The 21,778-nt window shown below is 33.5% G+C and overlaps 1 protein-coding gene and 1 long non-coding RNA gene across 5 annotated transcripts in view; both read right to left on the bottom strand.

Moving 5' to 3' along the window:
- Positions 1 to 548: 548 nt before the first annotated feature.
- On the bottom strand, positions 549 to 1,906 carry LOC125060512. Its single transcript, XR_007118873.1, has 2 exons — positions 1,708 to 1,906; positions 549 to 751 (listed from the first exon to the last, which is right to left on the bottom strand). It is a non-coding gene; the product is annotated as an uncharacterized LOC125060512 (long non-coding RNA).
- A 1,015-nt stretch (positions 1,907 to 2,921) lies between these two features.
- Positions 2,922 to 21,778, bottom strand: part of LOC125060352 (facilitated trehalose transporter Tret1-like) — a 44,648-nt gene continuing 25,791 nt past the window's right edge. For 3 of the 4 annotated variants that reach the window (XM_047665224.1, XM_047665223.1, XM_047665222.1), the window contains 9 exons: positions 18,576 to 18,826; positions 17,548 to 17,706; positions 16,844 to 16,983; positions 11,247 to 11,479; positions 8,906 to 9,047; positions 7,992 to 8,118; positions 6,635 to 6,825; positions 5,981 to 6,119; positions 2,922 to 5,868 (listed from right to left, as the gene is read on the bottom strand). In XM_047665224.1, the coding sequence (XP_047521180.1) occupies positions 5,744 to 5,868; positions 5,981 to 6,119; positions 6,635 to 6,825; positions 7,992 to 8,118; positions 8,906 to 9,047; positions 11,247 to 11,479; positions 16,844 to 16,983; positions 17,548 to 17,706; positions 18,576 to 18,826 (1,507 nt within the window). In that variant the 3' untranslated portion in view covers positions 2,922 to 5,743. The remainder of the gene's footprint in view (positions 5,869 to 5,980; positions 6,120 to 6,634; positions 6,826 to 7,991; positions 8,119 to 8,905; positions 9,048 to 11,246; positions 11,480 to 16,843; positions 16,984 to 17,547; positions 17,707 to 18,575; positions 18,827 to 21,778) is intronic. The other variant, XM_047665225.1, reaches the window with a different exon arrangement.

Here is a 21,778-nt window from a genome sequence, read left to right as displayed (position 1 = left end):
TATTATAAATTAATTATTTTTCATAAGTGCTATTGCTTCGTTAAGACAGATTTTAACTGTATTTTCCATTAATAGCATAATTTTTGCATGTAAAATGCAAAATTTCAGCCATCTTGGATTTATTTCTACGTACTCGTATATAGCACGATAGTTCATGCTGTATATGTCACCGTAAAATTGTAAACACCGTTAGATTGTAATCTATCTCGCGAGATTGTAAACTGTCGAAAGATTGTCAAATCAACGTAAGGCTTACAATTTAACGTATTATTATTCGGTAGATTGTAATCTATCAACTGAATATGCCCCGCGCCACCATATTTGTTTGTTAATTCGTTTGTTGTCGAATGTAAATTTATTGTTTTGATGAATGTAAATTGGTGTCGTGTTGAAAGTAACTCACAGCTTTAGAATTAGTTAATTTACTGTATATCGAATTTTAATATTTTTTGGAGTCGCTTAAAAACTTCGGTTAAAGCACTTACTGGTTTTTAAAAAAATATGTGTAAAATTCCAAATATAATCTCAGTGAAATTATTGTATTAAAGTCAGAAAGAAACTTTTTTTATTATACGCGGGTAAATAAATGGATATGTATGCTTGTTGTTCGCAAAGTCTGCTCTGAAGATGGGTTGCTTTCCTTCCATCCTCGATCTGACGTTCTCGTCGAGGGATGACAGGATTTGCAGCAAGGTACCTCTGGATATTGCTTCAAACTCCACACCGTTATCATGTTGTATTATTTTCTTATCTATAAAATAAAATTGGTTAAAAATTTAACCACACTATATATAGGTTAACGGTTTTTTGTCTCTCTATCAAAATGTCTCTCTATCAAAATTTCTCACTTTGTTGTTTTTAAATAATCTTGACGTAGCAAACTTGGATATTTGAAGAACGAGAAAAGAACAAACGAAAAGCTGTCATTTTCCTATCAAGGGTATGTTGATAAAAGAGACTGAAGAAAAAGTATAGGATGTGCAAGCAAGATATAAAAAAGGGAATGGTGCTTGGATCAGGTATTTTCCTTACGATGTTGTCGAAGTTTCTGGCGAAAGGCCAAAGAGTTTTCTGTACTTATGTAGTTTTGGAAAAAGCTTAGTGTCAGAATGAACAATGATTAGCGTTGTCTATGTATTGTCTTTAGCGTCCAGTTGATTCTGGCATTGGAATTCCTTTATAGACTCTATGGCATGCGTCAGAATCATAAAGCCTGCACAGCCTTGCGATTCTGTAACTCACTCTTCGAACTCTCACAGCTGTTTTCACAGCGGCAGTCATTTTACGATTTGGCATTCTGATAAGGAGGGAGCTTGTAGTTTATTGTTTATTAGAATGCCAAATCCTAGAATAACTGCTTTACGACTGATTTGAGCGCGACCGCCGCTGTGAAAATCGCTGTGAGAGTTCGAAGAGTGAGTTACAGAATCTCAAGGCAGGTTGGTTTCCTATCGAGAAGGGTTTGAGACAGGGTTGTGTTGCCTCCCCGTGTGACCTGTACGTGCACCATTGTCTTCAGACAATGATTAATGAAGATGTATGTGAATTTTCTCATATACGCTGACGACTATATGGGGGAAGAAGCTAGTGTAAATGCCTTTAGAAATGGTGGTAAAATATAAACAGTAGCTTTACTAAAACTATAGCTGTAGTATATAATTAAATTTTCGTTCCCTGCTTATAATTTATACATATTTAGTAAATTACCTTGGGTACCAAAGATTTTAGAAAACGCAGCATAAGCATCACTCCATATCAAACACCATACAATGAGAAAAACGAACGTTCGATCCATTGAACTCTGTAATCTATACAACAACATTCGTTTTTTACATTGATTACATTTTACAGCAATCCAATACGTTACTTTGTTTAAATAGCCTTTTGTTTCAAGAGTAGAACAAAATGTAGACATCGCAGCGATTCAGTCCAAGAGTATTGCATGCTTGAGAAGGCTCCATAGCATTGTTTCTTAAGTGGGGATGAACACTAAGATTCTGGTGTCAATGTAATTACGTAAATAGCACGCACCCAAAAATCAGACCACCTATTTGTCCATATTATTATTACCTCTTAAGAACACAAGAACAGTGTCACCCTCTTAAAAGAGACTGTAAGAAGTGTTATTGAACCAGTGTCCAATAATAAACATCTTTTTAGTGTATTAACTTAGTTTTAAATTACTTATTAGTCTTAAGTTAGGCTAGATCGTAATGTCCAATGATCCAGTGAAGAGACTTTTTATAAAAAACCTCTTGGGAATAGAGTGGTCACAAAAAAAAAAATTTCTTTCCGACACGAACACGATTACGTTAGTAATGTCTCATTAAAAGCAGGGCAAAGCCAAGTTAGATTAGAGTAAAAGACCGTCACCGAAGAAGTCGAGGTCACTTACTTCGTTCTTCGCTCACTCCTGCCTTTCAAGCCATTGACCACCCCACGACGGTTCAAGCCGAAGTCGGAGTCTCACAGGAGACGCCCTTGAGGGAAAAGCCCATTTCCGGCAGAGCCAACCCTTCAAGCCTAGCGAGATTCCATTTAAAAAACCTTGCCCTAGTGACGATTCAGATTTTTTAATCACGTATTTTCCGATTCAAGGGCATACTAATTAGTTTTGTAACTACAGTTCAAAAAATTTTCTCTTCCCTGTATGTAAATTATAGAAATGTCGTTATTCGTTTAAAAAAACATAAATATTTTTAAGTCAACGGGAAGTTTTTAAAAATCGACTCAATTTTTACTACTAGAGATTGATATGTCAGTCCATTTCTCATAAAATACTTTTCAATTACCGATCGAAGGAACGTTTTTGTAAACTATCTTTGAATTCGACAGATCGAATTTTGACATTTAACATTGTGACAATCTAAATTTGCGAAAATCTGGATTATTATTATTTTAATTCGAAAATAAAACTAAAGTTCAATATTTAATATTTTATTCCATTCAAAAATCGCAATTCATTTATATGTACTAAATTAAAAATTACAAATGCTATACATTAATAATATATACACGGTTGACAAAATAAATGCGTACGGCATTTTACATTTTTACAAATTTACTACAATCATTACTGTATAAAGTGTTAAGCAAACAATAATTATTTATGATATATTTTACAATCTTAAAATATTTTGTAAATTAGTAATAAAATCTAATCTACAGCCAGCCATGGACACAATTAAAATTTTGTTCGCAATTAAAAGTTTGTACTTCACGAGTTGAACAAATTATAAAGAGCCCCAATACATTTGCATTAAAAGTTTTGCACGTAACCAGGAGCGAATTTACTTACAATTAATACACATTAACCTCCATTATTAAATAAGTATTCACATTTATAAGTGCTTTTCATACCAATAAGTGCGCAATATTTTCCCATACTACAACAACTTACGTACCAATACTTAAGGCGAGATTCTGAAACTTAGCGCGAACTCGTGTATGTCAAAATCCAATACATTATTGACATTCGGGAGTCAGACTTAACGCTAGTCTCGTTTCTGAATCTTCAAATATAAGCATTTGGGTGTGTTAAAAGCATTGGAAACACAAATAAAAACTAGTAATGTGTAGAGAATAAAAAATTGGATTTTTAATCATTAATTGGCGCTCACAACGTGCAATGTATAAAATATTTTGGTATACAATTTTTATTAGAGAAAATATTAATACTGACGAAAGGTTTGTAAAATGCAAAAACACATTTAAAACTACATTAATAACAAAATATTTACAAACTGCAATATCTACAATCTCATTTCCTAATGGCACTAACCTATTAACATAATACGCAAATCAACCGCTTCAGAAAACGAAAACAGTAAAAAATTGCCAAAAATGGCTTAGTTTAAAAGTAATTTTCGCAACTGAAACTCTAAAAATATTTCTATGCGGTTCACTATCGCTTGGGTTCGAAAATATTTCCTTAAACTAGTTATTATTAAGTAGTATTTTTTTCTACAGAAAACAAATGACAACTGTGCTGGTAATAGTTGCGATCGCTAACACTATAAATTACTATAGCATTTCTACTGACAAATGTCTGTGTAAAATAATTCACTAAACGTCTTTCAAAATAATGTAAAAGTTATTTTTCTAATGTCAGTCGGCTGGGTTGGGAATTTAGTTGCATTGTGTCATAATTTTATGTTTTTATTAAAAAAATATTTCAATTGCTAAAATTGTTGTTTTGTTCAGTGTATACAGCTGTCACTCCGAAATAGTATGGGTCCACTGAAAATCAGTGTTGCTGGTGACAAGTTAAAGCTGATGGGCCCATTTTTAATTAAAGTGATTGTGTTAGTATTTTATATATATATGTGTGTGTGTGCAAATAAACGTGTTCTTTGTATATCGTATTTTTATCGTTTTCGTTTTCAAAATAAAATTATACGCATTAAATAATACTAAATAATATCGAAACATCTACTGCCGATTTTGTACAAAATTTCAATTCTTATTAATAAGGCTTTATTATCCTGGGCGTATTTTGAATAAGGCACAATCGTAGGAATTAACTATACTGTATACGTTATGCATCTCTTTTCAACACAGGGTAAATCCAACTAGACGGAAAAAGACAAGTCTATAATAGTTTAAAAAATTTAATATTGATTGATATAAAATAGTTGAAGGAAAGAAGGTGACCGATTCCGAATAAAATCACACTTTTTTCCGTGTGATACATTTACTACACCTACAATGAAAATACAATATTTTAAAAGAATCCTTTCATTTTTTTAAATTGCCAGTATTTATGTGGACTTCGCCGAGATCAAAAACTTTTTTGTCAGGTCAAAAAAAAGTTACGTAAACAATGAATTATCGTATAGAGTCCGCGCCACCACTGACTGCCGATAGACGCGGCGCTAGCGAGTAGCGCAGCGTAGTAATATGTTGCTAGTGCTAAGTGCAAGGCTATTTTACCCCAACGTAACATAAATTAATAAGAAATTCGCGAACTACTCTCCAAGATTTGCTTCTAATGTTTTACCTTAAAACGGATAAAATAATATTTCACTGTAACGACAAATTTAGTTCCAGGGTTTCCGTCGGCAATGAGTGGTGGCGAGAACTCTATTTCTAAATTTTCAGACATTAATTTTCATGTGACTTTGACGTATTTTCCGAGGTGTAGAATATGCCACTATTTTTCTTAATTGGCACTAGGCATTATGATATATATCAGCTTTAAATAAAATAGGTAAAATAATGTAATGTTATCACAGTTTTGTAGAAATCGCACATGCATTAATTTCAGAATAAATAATTTAAATTATTAAAAGTATTTAATTTATTAAACCACGTTTTATTAAGGCACATAATTAACGATTTATCAAATTACAATATTAATTATGCATAATTCATGTTCCCAAATCATCTATTGGGGCATGGAGCAGACACATTTCTGTGTTCAATATTTAGAAAATATCTCTATGGTCCGCATGCTAGAACGTCAATCAAAATTTAATTTCAAATTAAATCTGATTTCCAGAGTTCTCAAACAGTTGTTTCTATATGAAGTTTGGCACATTTGACCCATAAGACCAGATTAAGACTTATTTTTTGCTAAATATTAATGGTACGATAATGGCTTTTTTATCATTAGTTAGAACTATTTATGCTACCACAGTAAATAGTTCCAAATCTGACCAATAGGTGGCGCTGTAAAATATCATACAAAAATTTAACGTTAACTCACTTCGTTGTCTTAAGAATTCTATACATTGCTATCCAACTACGCAATTTCGGTCTGTGTGTTTTTCCCGGATAAACTCTTAATTCTTCCAGAGAAATAATCCTCAATTTCTTGCAGTGTTTTGCCTTTTGTCTCTGGTAAAAATACATAGAAGAATGCGGTGCCTGAAAACATATATTTACTTAATATCGACTAGAAATAAACTGTTCTTACAAACTGTTTAGATATAAAATGAATAAAACACATGCGTGGTCCTAATTTTAAGTAGGTACGTACCAGCAAGTGATAAAGCTCCATAGAGGCCAAAAGTCCCATAGTCATTGAGCGAGTGCTTAAGTAGAGGGAATGTTTTGACCACGGTGAATATTGACATGTGAGCCACACATGTCGTCATACCACCGACTATGCCACGAACCTGCGACGGAAAGAGGTTAGAGTATGTGTATATGATTTTCGCCAGGAAACCCTGCTAAGGTTATAAATAAATCAGTGACGCTACAAGTTTTTTAGGCCTCAGATTTCTGTATCTGTTTTATGATTGTTTATCCATCTAATAGGTTATTAGGTGATCAACCTCTTGTTCCTGACACACGCCGTCGACTTTTTGGGTCTAAGGCAAGCCGGCTTCCTCACGATGTTTTCCTTCACCGTTCGAGCAAATGTTAAATGTGCAACGTGTGTAATGTGAATCATATAGACAGAAAGTCCATTAGTGCACAGCCGGGGATGGAACCTACGACCACATATGAGATCGCACGCTGAAGCCACTAGGCCAACACTGCTGTACTAAGATTATAGTAGTAAAATGTAGTTAAAAATTAAACAAACCTTTTATTAAAGTAGAGCATATGGATCAATATTTCAAAAGAACCATTAATATGAAAAGTCTAGGTAAAAAGTATACAATTAAAAAATATATATATAAATTACCTGCGTAGGATAGACCTCGCCAATCATAATCCAGGGTACAATGAGGAATCCCAGGGTACAGAATATCATGAAGAGGTATATACTGGCTACTGGGATCCACGAATATTGTGGTGGCAGATTATTCTCCTTCCAGTACTGCACGTAGTAGAGGTACACTGATAGTACTACCATTGAAGTACCGCATCCGAGAGCTGGAAAACATTGCAATAATCAAAATTATCGCTGCTAATTATTTCCTATATTATATTATATTTCTTTCATTCTGGAATTTAGGACAGATTCAAAAGCATTGTGTTTTACATATTTTTGCAAGAAACACTTTAATACGCTACAATAATTTAGATAGATTTCTGTATCTGTTTTGTAAACATTTCTAATAGGTAAGTAGATCAGACTTCTGTGCCAAACTTACTTCGAATGTTTGGGTCTAAGGCATGCCGGTTTCCACACGATTTTTTTCTTTTTCGAACGAGCGAGTATTAAATGTGCACGATATTGATATACGGCGGCGGATAGAAGGTGAGTCGCACGCTGGAGGCACTAGGCTAAGACTGCTCGCGTTGGTACGGTGAAGGAAAATATTGTGAGAAAATCGTCATACATTAGACCCAAACAGTCGACGTATGTATTGTCTATAGTAAAATGATCACGAAAACACAAATTAAATTAATTTCTAGAAGAGTAGAGGGATTTGTAAAATAGAAACTGAAAAAACTTAAAAACGCACACGGCCTATCTTTGTATAAAATTTCAGAATACTCAAGCAATATTGAGCATCAATCATATGCTTTAGCCATTTCTTGACAACTTATGTTTTTAAATATATCTTGAGTGTAGCCTATTTTTAAATTATGTTTAAACTTAGATTTGTTAATATTTCTTGAACGATACTCCGCTGTTAAACTGACTCGACACTCAAGCGTAATGGAGATTCGTTTATTAGATTTAGATTTTCGGCGATTTCCCTCTTAGACCGCCTACAGACATAAAAACAAGTTCATGTAAGAAATGCTACAGATTTTTTTAAGTAATCGTTGACAAAAATTTATCATTTCTGTTCCTAGAAATTTGAGACGTTGCAAAAAACCGAATACACATATACAGAATCGGCTGCACGGTTCAAACAATCTTGATATTTGTTTGGTACACCCCCACCCGTTTACTGGAAGGGCATTCTGTTATCAGTGTCTTAGCTTTCTTTGCTATGCTTTATAATTTGAGGTCTTTTTGTAATATTTATCTTTGTAAACTTATTAATTACAAACATATTTGTCTATTATCGAGGCCACAAATTGGAAATAATATATGTAAATTGTTTGTTTTTTCTTAGGCTTTTAAAAATTAAATGTGTACTTACACGATACAAACGTAAGAGGTCGCCTTCCGCAGCGTCTACACAAAATACATCCCACGACGGTGAATATTACTCGAAGCACTCCCATCGATATTGTTAAGGAATACTTGTCTAACGTCGCACCGGATGCCTAAAACAAAAGATATTTAAAACGCCTGCTTTTATTTTGGCAAAAGTTTTGACGATAACATCAAAAACGTTATACATATTTCAGACTGTTACAATTAATAGGCAGTTTGTGCGTACGCTTGTACGGCTCTGGGTGACTAGTGTACGCGTAATTGGTTTTTTTGTTGATGTTGATACTAAAATTAGTCTAAGTTGTACTTACTAACTAAAATTGTAATAAATTGTTATTATTATTGTTAAACTTATTCACCGAAACTTTTCTTATAATAACTAGTGTAAGAAACTATTTCATAGTTTTTGAGTTCATCGCATTCATTCCGTCAGCGACAGGCTTCATTATATAATATGAAAGAATGACCCAAGTCTCAAATGGAGTCGAACTTTAAACTGATTTCAAATACCTGTCAACTAAAGGAAAAAGAGCGTGGATAATCTCAAAAACCGACCGATTTTGGACTGTTGCAATACTTTTGGAAGAAAATTGCGAACATACGTAAACACTTACGAAGTTAAAAAGCGTCAATAGAAGCTCATAATTATTAGCTAATTCCAATTGTTTTCACTTTCGTACTTATAATAATTGTATTTATTGTTATTTTAGTTGTGTTATTTTTTTTTAATCTTATTTAAGGACTCTTCTAAATAAGTATACATATTTTAGTTAATAAATATAAAGTATTATTCTAATCTATAATTCGTTTTAGAAATTTATTAATTTTTATCGATTAGAAAATATGACAGATACATATAAACTAATACTAGATATAAAACCAAAAATATTTATTTACCTCAAACACTTCGACGGCATAGAAAGTGATGGTATTAACACCACACCACTGGTAAATGAAGAAGTACAACGCCAATATTCCAAACGGTTTCAAGGTCGATGGCGCGAGCAACGCCTTTACTATTTCTCGAGTTGACTTCAACCTGTAACGAGGTAAGTAACATATATATATATACTAGCTGACCTGGCTAACTTCGTTCCGCCCTACAACCTTATAATATCGTTGTTACTTTACTTTAACTTATTTTAGGATTTCATTAATGTTAATTATTACATTAATACAACTTTTTTGCAAATACAGAAATGTTTTATTGCTTGCCATTGCGAAAGAAGAATGGCAGTTTTACACATTAGTCATCTTCTCTCTAGCGTTAATATGGCGATACAGCATGTTAAGCACTTTCTGATATCCAACATCTTTTGATCAGGATCAAAGCATGGTTATGCATCTCCTCATTCACCTCAAGATCGGCATTTCTTGAACTGACACGAAATCGACGTAAAATGATGCGTAGTTTTGTCAACAGATGGCACCATATGGGTTTTGCATTCGTAAAATTAATTAATTTATTTATTGTTATTCGATAACTTATCCGATATTTTATTGCTTATTCTGCTATTCGGGACGGAAACAAATCCAACAAATAAAAAACCATGGCAATCGGTCCAGCCGTTCTCGAGTTATAAGTGTTGTAACAAACACGACTTTCTTTTATATATATAGATGACAGACCTTAATGTATGTAACGACACCCAACAGGATTTCTAGCACGCTAAACCTGGCCAGTGTTCCTGTATTCAACGAATGAAAAGCGAGTAATTATTCTTTCACTTGCGATCGATCATCGAACCCTCCATATAATATTACCACGTAATATTCTATATTCGACCTCTCACCACCGCGGTATACTTCATATAACAAATACGAAATCATCTTATCATACTAAACGTATACGTAAATCATATATATTCCTTTTTATTGTAATCTTATAAAACCTTCACGATAGAACAAAACGTTTACCGTATACAAATAAACACAATAAATAAATCACGATGCTACTAGTATTGATTTTAGTAGTACGTTTATCGTAAACAATATTTATTTCTATATTAGATGAGTACTAAGCCAATGTGTGTGTCAGTACATCATTTCGCACGAGAAATGATTCGTCCTGGCAATTGGCACCGGAGCCTGATCACCCCCTTGCCTATTAGATTAAGAAATGATCATGAAACTGATACAGAAATCTGAGGCCCAGACTTAAAAGGCGGTAGAGACAATGATTTTAGATTTTTGATTAATTATTAAACTACTAAAAATTCATTAAATTTAACCTGACAAATTACATCTGGATCACATAGTAAAGTTAACACATTCTAGGTTACAGCAATAAACATACAGTTATATTTTTAACTGGGACATTTCTTGTACTTAATCCATTTTAACAATCTTAGAAAATATTAAAATGAGAACACATTGTAATTAGTGTCGTTAAATATTTAACTGTTGTGAAATATTGTTAAAGTAATCTATACTTGTTATCTGTACTTTGGTAGCTTATTGGCAAGGCGCGCGACGCTTAACCCTAAGGTCACGCATTCGAACTGAATTTTCTACAAAATCCGTAATTATTTATTGATCATACGGTGTAGTGTATGTAGTGTATGTAGTGTATGTAGTGTATGTAGTGTATGTAGTGTATGTAGTGTATGTAGTGTATGTAGTGTATGTAGTGTATGTAGTGTATGTAGTGTATGTAGTGTATGTAGTGTATGTAGTGTCTGTAGTGTTTGTAGTGTATGTAGTGTATGTAGTGTATGTACGTAATGTACGTAATGTAAGGTATGTAAGGTATGTACGTAATGTACGTAATGTATGTATGTAATGTGTGTAATGTGTGTGATGTGTGTGAAGTATGTGATGTGTGTGATGTGTATGATTTGTGTAATGTGTGTATGTGTGTAATGTGTGTAATGTGTGTAATGTGTGTAATGTGTGTAATGTGTGTAATGTGTGTAATGTGTGTAATGTGTGTAATGTGTGTAATGTGTGTAATGTATGTAATGTATGTAATGTAAGTAATGTATGTAATGTAATGAGCAGCGTCCTGGGTAATATGAGTTGTGTACCGCGCGATTCGGATATTGAAATAACTACATTGAACTTGGATAAAACATCGTTTTCGCCATTGGAAATTACAGAGTATGTACAAAGCCTCCGATGAAAGACACACATGAACAGTCTAATTCAAATGTTTAGTATTGTTATTCTTTAAATAATCTTTTTTCTAATAACGTGTGTTCTGTGTTTTCTGTTTCGTGAATGAATAAATAATACTTACGGTTCAACGTGATTCTTCTCTTTAAAGGAAATCATTTTCTGTATTTCATCATTTAGGTTGCAAGTGGACCCTCGAAGCTTCGAAAGGGACTTTTCCGCCTTTTCCGTCTTATCTTGATTTAGCAGGTAGTTCGGTGTCTCAGGAAGGACAAACATACCCAGGAGTGATATTATAGGTACGATAGCACTCACGCCTGCTAAGATGTTCCATGATGTTGCACTGCCGATTATGTACTGGAAATTTAAAAAAATATTTATTAGATAGCTTTTAGATACAGCATGGAGCAGACAGGTTTCAGCTTCTATTAGGCAAGGTTCACACCCTACGACCTTTTATTATTGATCCGGAAATCGATTTGTAATCCGGTATTCATATGAGCGTTAGACTAAACCATAAAAAAAATCGCGTTTACCAATCTCCGACACTTGACAAAATAGATTAACAAGGTCATAGCTCCCTGGTTCAATTAGAAGCCTTAACATCAACAAGTGTCGTAAACAAACATTGACATTGTATACAATTATTATTAAATTACTATCACGACGTCACATGAATACATATCTAACATCGCTTATCAATCGAATAAATACCTCGACAACAATTAAATTAGCGCATTGAAGTATTTATACTTAGTAATGAACATAAAAACATATACTCAGAAACTACAAATTAAAACTATGTTAAGCTCTTTGGACACATAGATTAATGCAAAATTTTAATATAACATTTTTGTATCACGGGGCTTATAAAGACAAGAAAGTTAATAGAGGCGGGTAGATCTCCGGTTAGCAGCCAGACTTTTTAATACAGCAAATTGTCAAAACTGATTTATGTAGATATATTTGTAAAATAATAAATAAATAAATGGCACTACAACCTTTTTAGGTCTAGGCCTCAGATTTCTGAATCTGTTTCATGATCATTTGTTAATGGTATAGGCAAGTAGGTGATCAGACTTCTGTGCCTGACGCACGCCGTCGACTTTTTGGATCTAAGGCAAGCCGGTTTCCTCGCGATGTATCTACGTAGTTGGTCCCAAAGTTCTGTCAATGTCTCATTATTTTTAAATTTCGAACATGATTTTATAAAAAAAATATTGCATTATATTTTTGAATGTTTGACTATTGTTTTAAAACAAAAACCAATCACTTTCCATAGTTTTTCACGATGGAGTGGACATTGAAAGAAAACCGAATAGCTGCTATTGCGTTGCACCGCTGTGGGTACTCGCCGAGTACCATTTTCAAGTTGCTCAAAAGTTTGAATATAACGCTTAGGTTTGTGTACCGTACTATTGATAGGTACCTTGAAGTCTCCAGTGTTGAGGACAAGAAAATAACTGGCCGGCCACGCTCCGCAAGAACACCAGCAGTAATCAAAGCTATCAAGGCGCGGATAGCAAGAAATCCTGTCCGAAAACAGAAATTGATGGCTTGGCAGATGGGTGTCAATAGGAAAATAGTAAAAAAGCTTTTAAATGAAGATCTTGGTCTACGAGCATACAAAAAAATAGTGGGCACTTACTTAATGCTCGTCTAAAAGCTCGACGAAAAAATTTTCGATATTGAAGAGAATTACAATAAACAGAATGATAGAGTGTACGCCAGGAGTTCTGAAGAAACTAAAATAAAGTTCCAAGGGTGCAATATGGACATCATCCATCATCAGTAATGGTCTGATTGGAAGTGTCGTATTACGGGCCAACTGAGGTTCATTTTTGCGAAAAGGGGGTCAAAACCAGTGCAAAAGTATACCAAGAGACGGTTTTGGATCGGCTTATCAAAGACCTGCCCAGAACGCTATTTGCGGGATATCACTTCGTGTTCCAGCAGGACTCTGCGCCTTCACACACAGTCAAGACCACTAAAGCCTGGTTTGAGCGTCAAAACATCGACTTAATTAGACATGTGGATTGGCCTTCCTCCAGTCCAGACCTTAATCCTTTGGACTATAAAATTTGGCAGGTCTAAGACCTACAACGCACTAGCGGCTGGCCGCAATGCGGTGTGCCGCTGCGGCGGGCCGCACATCGATTATTATATGAAACCGCACGATAACAACGCACTGACTTGCGGTCAACCGTCAACCGCTCCGGTTGATGTGGAGCTGCGGCGAGCCGCACCGGTTGAATGATGCGGCGCGCCGCGTCCCCTCCACGCACTCGGCGCGGTTAGCCGTCCTACCTACGTCATCACATATAATTATTTAACAAATGTAAACAAAATATTGTAAACCTATTTTAAAAGAGTAAAAAATAAAAAAATAAAATATGTTTATTATGGAACATAAGATACATGTATCACTTATTCCAAGTCATTAAATTTGAATTTGTAATATTTCAAGAAGCACTGACGAGTGACGATTGCGGCAGACCGCAATAGGACCGCAATAGGGACGGTTAGCCGGAATACGGCGTGCCGCTACGGCAGACCGTATATACTGCGGCCCGCCGCAGCGGCACACCGCATTGCGGCCAGCCGCTAGTGCGTTGTAGGCCTTAGAGAGGAAGGTTTGTGCTATACCACATAAAAAATTGGAGAGTCTGAAGTCATCTTTAAATAATGCAGTCATTGAAATCGACATGAATATGGTGCGTGCTGCGATAGACGACTGGCCGCGGCGCTTAAGGGCCTGTATTAAAAATAAGGGAGGTCATTTCGAATAATTTTATGCTATTTCTATTCCTTAATTAATGTACTATAAATTGATATATCACTAATTAAAAACTGATAAGTACTTTTGTTTTTATCATTATTTCCATTTATGACAGAACTTTGGGACCGACTACGTATTCCCTCACCGTTCAATTAATGGCGCTACCACCTTTTTTAGGTCTGGGTCTCAGATTTCTGTATCTATTTCATGATCATTTGTCAGTCTAATAGGCAAGTAGGTGATCAGCCTTCTGTGCCTGACGCACAAAGATGCATAAGGGCAAAGGTAACTGACACGAGTTTGAAATATATGTTAGAGTAGAAATATATCTTAGCATTCGCTCGAACGGTGAAATCGTAAGGAAACCGGCTTGCCTTAGACCCAAAAAATAAACTACTTACCTGTTATATTGAAAAATGATCATGAAACAGATTCAGAAATCTGAGGCCCAAACCTAAAGAGGTTGTATCGCCACTGATATTTTTTAAATAGATTGACCAGAGGAAAACAGAAAACCAAAATAGACGCATAATCTTTGTCGTTAATCAAATTTGTCACTTTGTTGGCAAAGCGATTATGATTTCACGACATTTTCGCGAGAAATTGATTTATCACAAGTGTTTGCATTTCGTGAATTTCAAATATACATCTTAATTTAATTATGAACTCGTTGTAAATATCATTTATTCGTGATATTTGCATGTATCTTTGCATTGTTGTTTACGTTATAGTCGCACAAGATATACTTCTATATCTTTATCTGGCTAATATGCCATCGGCCTACACCCTCTGTCTTCTTTGCCGATGAGTAGGGATGTCTACCGATTCAAATTTAACGACGTGGAATAAGTGATATCTGTATCTTATATTCCATAATAAAATAATTAATTTTATTTAGGTTTTATGGTTTCAAAAATGTATCGGATTTGACATACCATATACAAACTTAGCGCCCTTCCTTAGGCCACCCAGGGACAGAATATAGAGTATAATATAGAAGAAGGTACAGACCTATACGTTTGTTTTACTAGTAAAAAAAATAGTAAAATTTGCACCATAGAAGATCATTGATTTCTGAATAAATAAATGATTAAACCTTTTGCATAGTTTAATTTATAATAATTTCAAGATACCGTTCTTTTCTGCCAATTGTAAACATGTATTACCAAAAGTCGAACCATGCAATGGATATAAAAAAGAATTCCATAATGGAAAATTTTCTAAATTAGGCAATGCGTAGAATGGGCGTGATTATGACGTAACTGTCATAAATCATAATCAATTTTCGCGTTTAAAAATAACCACATCATCAATCAGTTCTTACGTAAATCTGTGAAATTTGAGATTTAAAAAACAAACTAGAGTATCGCGAGTAAATACTTCCGTATAGAAAACTTTTTCTCTTGTAACTTGTAAGAAATATATGAAAAATCAATTCTTTCTCAATAAACGCTTTTGCTTATAACAATTGGGACTTATTTTAGATTACATTTGCTAGAAACACATTATAATACGTTGTTATATATATAATAACTAGTGGACCCGACAGACGTTGTCCTGCATGATATTTCAAGCAATTAGTAAAGCAAAGTATGAAAGTACCGACTGCAGCGCCATCTGGCGGGCTGATTTGTGAATCTAAACCATTCCCAGATCCCCTTGAACACACACAAAAAATTTCATCAAAATCGGTCCAGTCGTTTGAGAGAAGTTCAGTGACATACACACTCACAGAAGAATTATGTATATAAAGATATTTTTTTCAGAAAATCAAAGAAGTTGCGTAAATTATAACGTTACGAAAAGCTTAATAAGAATCATTGCATCCTGTAATGAAATATTTTAATACGTTCCGGCTAATGTTGCAAACATTTATATTTAATATACAGTCTATATGGGAATGAAAATTTTGCTTTTCTTTATATGTTGACTATTGATATTGCTGGACGAAAAAAAAATTTGTACCTTTTCATATAATTCATGTAAAATCTGTTTCATTTTGATATCGCTTAGCTTAGCTTAGTTTTGTGTGCCCATTTTATAAACCAAACTAGCATAAAATAATAAACCAAATCTTTATTACGCCGATAGGAAAATCGATTTCTGTATCTTAATAGATGTAAGTGATAAAAAATAAATAAACAAAGGATTAGGATACTATTTTCCTAACACAATGGACTTGTGACTGGTTTAATAAATAATTAGTCTAAAACATGACACGAAAGAGTAATTACTAATAGGTATTACTCATACATGTCACACTTCAGTGCAAATGTGTGAGATAACTATTACGCGTCATGGGAAATCCTAATAAAAATAATTGTGCAAATTACCGAAACAATAAAAATAACATTCAACTAATTGTTATGACAAATGATCACTCAACTGTATATTATATTATCTATTTTACGGTATTGTGTAAAGAGGAAAGTTTTGTTGTTTTGAAAAACAAAATTCGATTTCTCGAACCATATTGTATAACATTCGTATTTTCAAAATCAAAAAAGGAATTTCCAGCCGTGCGAAGCCAGTTCAGGCTGTAAATTATCACGTGTATGAGTCAATTCAAGAAACGATGTACAATATGTATTGACTTTTATTAGTTCCGGAAATCGACTCAACAGTCAAGACGATTATTAGGAGAAAAGGCTTTATCCTTTCTTAAAACAAAATTTTCACTAACGACAAAATCTATGCTGAAACGGAAAATATATTGAGCAACAAAAATTTAATATAAAATGTAAGTGCTATGTAGACATTATTATGTAAATTACTGTTAACATGTCAAATGGAAGAGACTGCCACACAAGGAGTCCTAGTTTAGGGGCTAGTGCACTTTTTTCTTAACTAAATGCCCTTTTTTATTATGTATAATAAACATTTTTCTTCCTTTCTTTCTTGTTTTTAGGAAAAAAGCTAATAGAATTATCCAGTAATCTCACCACTATCAAAACACCAGTAGAAACGCCGACAGACGCCATGGCTCCTAACATTCCTCTCAAATGAGGCTGAGATACCTCGCAAGTATACACCCTGGCTGGGGCACCCACCATACCAGACCCGAGACCCACCAACAACCGACCTGCAAGGAAAATTTTTTACACTGTTTGGCCATTTTATATAATACTAGCTGATCCGGCAAACGTCGTTTTGCCATGTATATCATTTATAATAAAAAATAGGGGTTGATCGTAGAGGGGTAAAATTTTTTTTTTTAATCTAAAATTAAACAAAAAAATTAGGGGTGGACCACCCTTAACATTTAGGGGGATGAAAAATAGATGTTGTCCGATTCTCAGACATACCCAATATGCACACAAAATTTCATGAGAATCGGTCAAGCCGTTTCGGAGGAGTTTAACCACAAACACCGCGACACGAGAATTGTATATATTAGATTGTTCCTTTTTTACACGAGTTAAAATTTATAAATCTCGACGTCGTAATATTACAGCAGTTCTTCCTTCTCAATACTTCGGCACTCATGAGTAAATAATGTAAAAAGATCGCTTTAAAATGCATTTCGTATGTCAAAAAGGCATCAACGCAATGAATTATTATTCAAACACTACATTGGATTATTTTAAAACTCCATAAATATTATTCCTAATTTAAATAATTGGACGCTTTGGTTGGCCGTACTCACCAATATAGATCATTATAACATTCTGGGCGAAGGATATCGTGATCCATCCTATTATGAGAGGCACTTCAGTAAATATGAGAGTGCGTCGTCTGCCTATGTTGTCCATCAAGTAACCACTTAGAATACAGCCTATTGGTGTACCCACTGCGCTTAAACTAGCTGAAAAAAGTTAGACAAAAGACAAAAGAATCAATGTAAGAAGACAGAACACAAATGGTTTTCGAACTTACATTTACTTATTTAGCACCTCATTAAAATTTCTACGATTTCGAAATGTAAATAAACCAAAATATACATAACATTTTGGTTTATTTGTTTTAGATGTTGGCTAAGTAAGGTTAAGAACTTTAATTATTATTAGTTAATTATCTGTGAGCTGAGCGAAATTGTAAAAATAATGTAAACATTCAATCATTCATTAATATACTGCTTACGCATTAAAAAGTCCTACTAATATAATAAACGCGAAAGTTTATATGTATAGATAAATGTTTGTTACTCTTTCACGTAAAAACTACTAGATGGATTTTAATGAAGCTTTACAACAATATAGATTAAACATTAGAATAAGCATAGGATATAATTTATAAAGATATTGTGTGAATTGCCTAAATATCAAGTAAGTACGAAAAAATTTACCATATGCGAGCTAAAGGTCCGGCATAGAATATATCTATGTCTTTTGTAAGCCATTATAGCCAAAATAGTGAACCATAACTACAATAAAAATTGATCATTTATTTCTTATGCAAATTTGGTAATAATAAATTGATTCCTAAATGAAAATAGATACTTTTATCGCTTCTTGTATTTAAAGTAGATAAAATATGTCTTTAACACACATAATTTGGACAAATATTATTTTAATCCGCAGATGAAGTCGCAGGTACCAGCTAGTACAAAATAAATTAAATAAAAGGAATAAAAATAATAACGATTTATTATTTTTATTCCTTTATTTAATTATATTGACGAGACTCCCTGTAAATATGTTTGTATATATTAATTAATTGAAAATATATGCTTACCAATCCAACTGGCCTCACTTTCAGTAATCGTCAGAGTTGAATTACCACTCTTCAGTTGCGGCAGCGCCGTCGCGGAAAATCCAAACGCCATACCAGTATTAATAGTCCCCAAGTTGACAATCAAAGCCGCGACTATTTGCTTAAAAGCCTTCCCTCTTCCTTCTTTCCCTGGTTTCTCCTTTGGAGGCTTTTCTGGCGTTTTCGTAATTGTAGCTTTGACTCCATTTTTAATGAAGGGCGTGGCATCGCTTCTGAAAAGACAGATTACCGTTAAGAACTGAGTTTTAAAGCCGTTTTAACACTGGCAACAACACTATATATATATATATACTATATATACACTATATATATACTAGGAGACTGGTAAAAACGAGTAGTAATAGTTACGAGAAGTGCACATTGGTAGCAAAATAAGAATTTTCAACTACATAGCAAATTATAAGAAACTGTAATAAAATGCTTAACCTATAATTATAACATCTAAACACGCTAACAATAAATAAATGATTTAATTCCATAGCAATACGATAAGCCCATATACATATTTCCTACCTCCAGGGATACAGTTTACAGTTTTAACGTTGCACAACCCGGACATACAACGATCAATATTTAAGCCTTGACTTGTTTAAGCTATGTCGGAATATAAATAGTATTAAGAATATCCATAACGCAAAATCACCTGCATCATGAGCACACCCCACATACACACCTTCACGCCAGTCAAATTAGGTATTACTTAGCAAAATGTATAGAATATTTTTTACTTTTTATCCCTTTCATAAATGTTTGCACCTTTTTGTAAATATTATGTATTCCATCTTTGGTTATATTTTAGTGTAATTGTTTGTATATAATTTTTGTTACGAAATAAATAAATAAACGTTATTTCTTTAACCACCTTTGCCTTCTGTGTCAGAGTTGTATTTTGATTTAGTCATAAGAGATCATAAAATAATCTTCCTTACAATTTCATTTCTAACATATTATACAAAAATGTCTTATTTTATAACTCCAATCACGGGACACTATCTTTTAAGATTACAGTCATATAATAGAAATCAGATAAGTCTTCGCATATTAATCGAAAGTATGTATCTTGAATTCTAGATAAGAACAAAATAAAATATCTAATTTTATATTTGGTTTGAGATTTTCTCAAGAAGAGCCCGGGTTTTATATTTGTTTGTTTCTTTCTGTAAAATTGTAATTTCATTGTAATAAAAAGAGACAGTGATAGAATGGTGTAATTAAACTTAGTTTATATTAAGATATATTTATTAACATTGCACCGTATTTTTTATACTGTTTTGTACAATTTTGACCAAAATTAATATGGCAACAAGTAAATTATACTGCAACTCATTCCCAAATGAAACCATTTTATAAGAAAGAGACCTTTTTATTTAAAAAAAATAGGAAAATTAAAACCTCAGATAAGTCACATATCAGATGCAAGGACCTTAACACGTGGTTAATATGCAGACATAACAACACATTCACAATTCAATAACATTAATTGATCCGCAAGTAAATATGACTCAGAAAGGTTATCAAGGTCAACTGTCAACACCCCCAACAATTATTGTTTGTCCCGTGACTGATAAGGTTTGGTATTCGCTTCCGGGAAATGAATAATATCAAAACTACCTAGTGCTACGAGCCGTAGAAGTTTATTCAAACCCTAACAAAGGGAGGATATTACACTGTTCGGGAATTCATAGACGATGACAATGTGTGGGCACTAGTGCCGCTGTAAGATGGGGAGTTGACATGCATAAGAGTACAAATTGTACCTAAATGATTAAATGACTTTATTATTATTATTGTACCAGTGAGAGATGTTTTGTTTAAACTGTTTTATACGCAAAATATAATTCGATATAATTCGACAATGCGATGCAGCTTCTTCCTTCTCAAAACAAAAGTAAATAATGTAAAAATCGATTTTAAATGCATTTTAATGTCAAAACCATCTTCCAATGGAATAATGTTACAAAAACTACATTGGATTATTTTAAAACTTCACGAACGCAAATACGTACTAGTGCTACGAGCCGTAGAAGTTTATAAGTAGGGCAACGACAATCAAATAATGTCTATAGAAGAAAATGGCCCTTGACTTAAGTCTTATTTAATAAACGCAGTGCACTTGCTTGGTAAGAGTACCGAGAGTTTTTTACGCCGGCTTTTTCTCTCTTTTCCCTCTGTCTTCTTTGCCGATGAGTAGGAATGCCTACAAATTCAAATTTAATGACGTGGAATAAGTGATACATGTATCTTATGTTCCATAATAAACATATTTTGTTTTTAAGTTTAACGGTTGGATAGGCTTGAGATTTTATTCAGTTATCAATCAAATAGTGCAAATATTTGATTTGGATTGTTTTTTTTTACCATTGTTAGAACATATTTGAATTTCTACATTACGGTTACTGTGTTTCCATGCAGTTAGTTATTTCAACTAAATTTACAAAGGTCAATTTTCCAAAATTATGCCATAAGTTATTTATAATTCTTGCTTCTTAAATCAAAGTATAGTTAGTAACAATTTTATTAGTAATAGTTATTATTTATGTTTTCCTGTTAAAGGTGTGAGTTTTATCGTTATTGTTCTTTGTTTCTAGATATAACATGTTATTGTAATGTATATACCAATGTAATTCTGAATTAAATTTTGCATAAAAATTATATGGAAGACACAAGTTTTTAATTTGATTATAATGACTAATTTCACGCTGTTCCTTTCTTTTAAAATACTATGTTTCTTTATTAGTTTTTGGCCATTCTTTCGATTGGCATCATAAAAGTAAGGGTGTTTTTACATTTAAGTCGGATCGATTCCCAGACGAGGCAAGTAATTTTTAGAAATTCTTGAATGCAGCCCTGGGATTCTGTAACTCACTTTTCGAACTCACATAGCGGTTTTCGCATCGGCGGTCTCTCTCAAATCAGTCGTGAAGCAGTCATTTTATGATTTGGCATTCTGATAAACAATAAACTACAAGCTGCCACCTTTTCAGAATGCCAAGTGAGTTCGAAAAGTGAGTTACAGAATCGCAGGGCTGAATTACTAACTTTTAAAAATAACAAAGTCTTCTTTCAGTAAAATAGCCTATCTACGGTATTAAAGGTACTGCTCCTTCATGTCCCAAAACTTTGGGACACCTGTATTTATTTATTTTGGTCATAATTGTGTTTGC

The sequence above is a fragment of the Pieris napi genome, chromosome 21, assembly GCF_905475465.1.
Source record: "Pieris napi chromosome 21, ilPieNapi1.2, whole genome shotgun sequence".
NCBI lineage: Eukaryota > Metazoa > Arthropoda > Insecta > Lepidoptera > Pieridae > Pieris > Pieris napi.
Note: the sequence above shows the minus strand (reverse complement) of the source record. Positions and strands in the feature narration are given on the sequence as shown.